The 6,460-nt window shown below is 35.6% G+C and overlaps 1 protein-coding gene across 1 annotated transcript in view; it reads right to left on the bottom strand.

The window, feature by feature from the left end:
- Positions 1 to 1,292: 1,292 nt before the first annotated feature.
- The window catches only part of LOC135203524 (perlucin-like protein), a 6,694-nt gene continuing 1,526 nt past the window's right edge, over positions 1,293 to 6,460 (bottom strand). Inside the window, exons 3-6 of the mRNA XM_064233259.1 lie at positions 4,487 to 4,645; positions 3,914 to 4,019; positions 3,334 to 3,438; positions 1,293 to 2,773 (exon numbers count right to left, since the gene is read on the bottom strand). Coding sequence (XP_064089329.1) covers positions 2,704 to 2,773; positions 3,334 to 3,438; positions 3,914 to 4,019; positions 4,487 to 4,645 — 440 coding nt within the window. The 3' untranslated portion in view covers positions 1,293 to 2,703. The remainder of the gene's footprint in view (positions 2,774 to 3,333; positions 3,439 to 3,913; positions 4,020 to 4,486; positions 4,646 to 6,460) is intronic.

Raw genomic sequence — 6,460 nt, 5'->3', positions numbered from 1 at the left:
TTTCTACAGCCTTGTCATCCTCTTCCTTCAAGACATCCTTCTTCGCTTCCTAACTAAGCAATGGTGTGATGAACAGTATTGCAATATACTGGCCAATAAGAAATTGTTTTATGCTATTGATTACAAGTGCTTCCTGTAATCTGTGATGATGGACATGTGACAAGGAAAGAGTATAAACCACTTATGAGTTCCTACACTGAAGCTGATCCAGAGATGATGCAGCATATTCACAGGCTAAACTCAACTCCAACTACATCATCAGTGTAAGAGCAAATGACACTGATGTCCTGGTGATTCTTTTTTATCATGCTTGTTTGAATTATTTATTTACAATTTATATGGACATCGGAAATTTAAACAACAGTCAGAGGTATATTGATGTAACATTGCTTTGACAAGCATTACCTTGTTTGCATGTCTTCACTGGCTACTACTATTCTCTTTCATTTAGGGCAAAGGGAAAGTACACCCATTAAATATTGTAGAGAATTATCCAAGGTTCTGAAGAGCATTTGGAGAACTTGGCTCCTCTACAGTGAAGAGAGAGTGCCTTGTTCTGGAAGAGTTTGTGTGTATTTTGTATGGGCAAAACTAAACTTAAGACGTTAATACAGCTCACTTCTGCATATTCTCTGTGAAGTATCAGTACAAAGACCTCTAACACTCCTTTGAAAAATATCACAGGAATGGAGCCATACCAAGCAACCCTCAAGCAGCATACACTTCATGCAAACTTCATTGCCAACATGTGGAAATCATCAGATGAAAGAGACATTAATCACCTTGATCCACATTGTAACGGGTGGACTAAGGAAAATGGAATATACACGCTTAATTGGTTTATGGGTCCCATCATTCCTGATTGTCTCAGTGATCAAACTGAAAAAGTTCCTGATGAGGAAAGTGACATTGATAGTGAAGCAGAGGAATGTGATGAGTCAGATGAAGAAGAATAGTTTTCAATTGGAAATGTAGTTCTGAATTAAAAATTATGTCTTTGATTTAGCTTCTGTGGAGTTTTGCCAAAAGTTGTACTTCTATAAACATTTCCAATGAAATACTTTATGTATGGATGTACTGTTCTTTAGAAATTTAGATTTATATTATGTGTGTACTTATGTGTGTTTCATTTAAAACTGCTTATGTAATTAACTGCTGTATAAGAGACCACAGTGCTGCCAAGGGTCTGGGATAGACTTGCTTCAGCATTTTGCCTGGTGATTGAATGAAATTTTGTACATGATGCTATATTGGGCATGACAGGGAAAGTGTTAATTTTGATTGCATCGATATTTGATAATGTTGTTCATTTATTTGCAATGAAGCCTTTATTTTTCATTAGAATTACTTAATAGTACCTCTTACTATTCCATATGTTACCCACCATCTTCATAATCAGTCAAATACATAGCAGATGGATATAGCAACATCGCCAAATATCAACTCTGAAAATGGGTAATATAAAAACGGTCAGGCTGGTGCAAATAAGAAGTTGATTTCATTTTTGAAATCTACAGTAAATTTTAGTCTAGAAACACATGTCAAACCTTAATAACTCAGTCAAATAAACGGACCTATCGTAATCCTTGTCTTTTAAGATACAGTATTGTGGACTGAGCGAAGTTCTTGTCTTTGAGGATACAGTATTAGTTTTGCTAGATAGATTTAATATAAATGCAGGATGGGACGTAGAATATTGAAATACAATACTGAATATAATTTGCATGTCTGACCTTGTGCTTAAAGTAATGCTGATGAAAATACAGAAGTGTTTTGGAAAGCAATGAGATAAAGAGGGACTGCATTTGAGAATGCAGTATATTTTAATGCATAGCTGATTTTTTTCAAACAAATTTTCTGTGGGTTTTCTCTCACTGAAGTATTGCTTGTTTGTTTCTTGTAGGGAATCCAGCAAGAATGTTCTTTTTGTAGAATTTGCTAAGGTAACTTTTGCATTACAGCATATACACTTCCTACAAAGATAACTTAAAAATGTTCCAAGGAAGAAATGAACCCAAAATTGGTTTACTGACTGCCTGTGAGATACAGGAAGAAGTTTGCTCGTCTGACTGAAGGAGACATCCTCTGGCAAACTGAAAGAGAATTAAAACCTAAGTACAGTTCTTGTACGTATCGTTTCATTCATGATACAGAGACAAAATTAGTGTTTAAAGACTTATATGCCTTGTTCTAGAGAACAGTTTATGTCAACACAGCACTTCCATTATTTGTAGTGTAATACAAGGAATTTGAGTACTATAGAAAAATATCGTCTTATGAGAGATTCAACTGCCTGTCATATTAGATCAACCATATTTCACTGAAATTAAAAACCCACTTTGCTGGGTAATGGAGGTGGTTTCTCACCTGGGAGAAAGTAAGACATCACAGAAAAACTACTCTGAAACAAGCATAGTTCACAAAGCACTTCAGTTAACTTTATAGCTATGTTCAACATAATAATTACTGTGGGGGGTGTCTTGTAGCCAAAAAGTCCCCTTTCTAAAATAGCTCAAGCGTATCAGTTTGTATGTAAACTTGAATGTTGCTGTTATATTACTGCTAATTAAAGAAATGTCAACATGAACTATGGAGTTGTCCAACAAGATACAGCTTAAGAAAGGCAAGTACACAAACAGGCAATTTCACTTTATGTAGACACTTGGCAAGAAATCTACTCTTAGGCCTAATCCATTTTCCATTTCACTTTTCTGCGGGTGTTTTTTCATCTGGCACAGAAGCAAGGTTCCGGGCAGGTTTCTCGCAGATGTACCTGTTGGCAGAATAAGGTAATGTTTTCATATTTCTTCTAAAGTAAATCATTTTCAACTGGAAACCTTGGTTGATCTCTAACACATTGTGTAAGGTGATAGCAATGACTCAGCTTCATATAGCACAAGGAAAATGTATACAGACACCAGCTTTCAAACAGAGATACAAACAAACTGGGTCACAAATTAAAATTGTCTTCAGAGAGCTCCCTTTGCCACTGTAAGTTCAGATTTCATTCTGTAAACCTTTTATATAAATAAAGTACTGTTTGAACAGGAATTGTGTTTTAGGGTGAAAAAAGCACAGTGCTGTATTGACCTTATATCATACTGTACTTAAATTAGACTTGAAGAGTGCAGTGACTGCCTTGCCAAAAAAAATTCATCATACAAAGGATCGCCTGGAATGTAACTCATTTGGAAGTAGGGTGGTGTATGTATTTAGACCAATGTAAAGTAGTCCTTAGAAAGTAGCTATGGATTAGATCCAAATCACTGGCTGTTATAGACTTTATGATTTTGTAGTTAATTGCAGTGACGGTTCATTTACACTATTCCTTACCTGAACTTCTGGTCACAGGAAACATCATTGAGACCATCATTAGTTGATCGGTAATGGACACAGTGCTCTCCTGAGTTGGCATTGTTGGGCTCACCTTCACTCCACCTGGTGGGAGCAAGATAATTTTTGCTGAGAAACAGTGAAGGGAGGTCGTAGTCCGTCATTCATTTCCGCCGTAGGGGGCTAGTGCCGTCAGTGCACCTCATGCAGTGCACTGTAGGCCTTACTTAAGGTTCTTGGCAACGCCCCTTTCTAAGGTCCCTAGCTGCCAAACCCTTATCATCTGTTTTACGTTACCTTCACTCATAATCTTTCTTCTTAACTTCCACCCTCTCCTAACAATTGTTTCACAGTTCAGTTGTGAGGTTTTTCTCCTGTTATACCTTTGAAACGTCTTTATTGTCAATTTTAATTTCATCTCTGAATGTCCTCAGAGGTCCCAGTGCTTGGCCTCTGTCCTAATGTCCTAATTCTATATTCTATTCAATTCCCCAGTTTTCTTGAAGAAGCATAATGCTGTTTTTTTTATCTTGGTATCTCATTAATCATGAATTCCTATTGCTATAACTTCAGAACTTACCATGATTTAACAATTTGGTGAATAGTGCCATCTGCAACCCATCTGTAGGTCCCTTCTTCTTGCAGGTCACTCAGCCCTATGTAGGTGTGGTGACCTTTTGCAAGATCTGCAAAGAGAATAACTGATTAGATTCCATGGGAAAGTATAATTCTCCATCGTTGTCTCATAGGCTACTTTTAAAATCAAAGTTAAATCTGCTGCCTAAAAATTCTATGGAAATAGATGAAACATAAACGTGTTCAGAGTTCATAATATAATCTAGCTTTGCTCCTCCATAACTTATTTTGAAAGATATATTGTCAAGGCAATGTAATTTTTCTGGGGGTACCAGCTGGTATCAGTAAAAGAAATAACAGCCTTAATGTTAGCTTAGTCCCCTTAGGGCTTACTGGTACATACCAGCAACTTGCTATTAAATTGTATTATGTTCAGTTAATTAGATTATCTAAAGATTAAAATCTTCGACTAGGTTTATTTGAGCTTAGAACAGTGACTTATCTGTTTGATTAAGCAACTTGATGGTACTACTGTAGTGGTTTCCTTACATTTAAACTCACGGTTACATTTACTCACTGCCGAGGAAGTTGTAATCGGTGTTATAAGTGATTTTGACCAAGTCAGAATTCAAGGCTATGCACTTTTGACGGCTCTCTTCCCAAGTGCTGGTGTCTTCACTAATGAAGTAACAGGAGGATCTCAGCTTAAACCAACCCCTCTCACAGAGAAGATGATCTGCAAGTAAAATTAGTAACAGAGGATCTCTGGTTAAATGAACCCTTTTCACAAATAAGATGATCTGTAAGTTAAATTAGTAACGGGAGGATCCCAGCTTAAACTAACCGTTTTCATAGACAGGATGATCTGTAAGTTAATAAAGATATTTCGTAACAGTGTTGAATGCCCTTGTCATATAAGTGTTCAAGATGGTTTATCTGAGGTCAAGTTCGTCACTGGACAATGCATGTGCCACCCACATTTTCTTGTGCATGGCTCACTGAAGGTGGTTCTAAAGTTGCTCATAACTCTAGCACAAGGTTTACTTTCATGATATTTATTTTTGATCTCTGTCATACATTGATATTCAACTCTGTACTTCCTCATTGCTCTCCAAAACTATTAATAAGATTTCTCAGGTACCTATAATCTACCATTTTCCTTTAGTGTTTTCGTAAATAACACTGACTGCCTCTTAACAAAAGGATCTAAGATTCACAAACTCTCCATTTTGCCTAAACATGCACTATTCTTTTATCAAACCCTCTAATATTTATCAGGTAATCTTTAAAGTTAAAATATGTCCATATTTTATAAAAACTTATAAAGAAGCACATTTTCCCTTTTACTAATTAATCATTTTTATCCGAGTTCATTCTTCTGGAATCTTTCCAAACTCCAGACATACCTTACACACCCTGGTCAAAAAGTCGATCAGGCTATCACCACCATCGTCGAAAATCTCACTTGCCACTCCACCAACTCTGGGCGACTCAATTCTTCAGCCTTTTAGTTTCCCTCTTCACATCCTTGACTGCCAATTCGACAGGCTTTCTCAAATTCACAAAACTTCAAACCTTGCGTCATCCACATTGCCTCTTTCTATCCTCTGCAATCAGCTTTTTAAATTACTGACTCCATCTTGAGTGGCGAACATCGTTTTAGAAATGTTCATTGCCAGAGTGTTGTTAAAGATGTGGTTTGTTCACATGATCGTTTTTTCCAACATTTTCCCCCTTTCAGTCGAATTTCTTTCCTCTCTGGAGTAATTAGTCAAATTTACTCTTTCATATTCGTTAACTCTCTCTCTCTCTCTCTCTCTCTCTCTCTCTCTCTCTCTCTCTCTCTCTCTCTCTCTCTCTCTCTCTTACCTTGATCTGCCTTTTGCATAACTCGATGCAGTATTCCCATCTGTCTGCAAATAACGCTTCTAATAATTTTCTACTTTCTTCCACTTTTGAGAACACTTCTTTCCTAAATTATATATATATAATATATATATATATATATATATATATATATATATATATATATATATAATATACATATGTATGACGGGCAATCCTTACAGGGAATTTTGTAAATTATGCTATTTGTTACGGGACTATTCTTAATTACCATATTTTTAATGGTATTATCATTAAGAGAACACAACATTAACATCAAATGATTTAAATATTGATTTTATGGTTTCAAATACACGAAAGTAAGGCAAACTAAGTACAATTTTAGGGTCTGTTTTTCATTACTAATAACTCTATGAAAGTTTTTGTGAGCTTTTTGATAACAAAACTCAATTATATGAAGTGGGTAGCAGAGATAATTTCCTATCTTTTTTATGTATTGTATTTCTTGATCCAGAATATTGTGGACTCGTAATCCGCAAAGCACGTAAGAACAGAACAAAAAATTGAAATTGTAATAGTATGATGGTGGCCAGAATAAAAATGTCCATGTTAAATTATTTGTGGATTTCCTATAAATACTGAGTTTACATTGGAAAGACAAATTAAGTATTAATACATCTATATATATATATAGTATATATATATA

This window comes from Macrobrachium nipponense, chromosome 36 (assembly GCF_015104395.2).
Source record: "Macrobrachium nipponense isolate FS-2020 chromosome 36, ASM1510439v2, whole genome shotgun sequence".
NCBI lineage: Eukaryota > Metazoa > Arthropoda > Malacostraca > Decapoda > Palaemonidae > Macrobrachium > Macrobrachium nipponense.
This window is presented reverse-complemented; position numbering and strand designations above follow the sequence as displayed.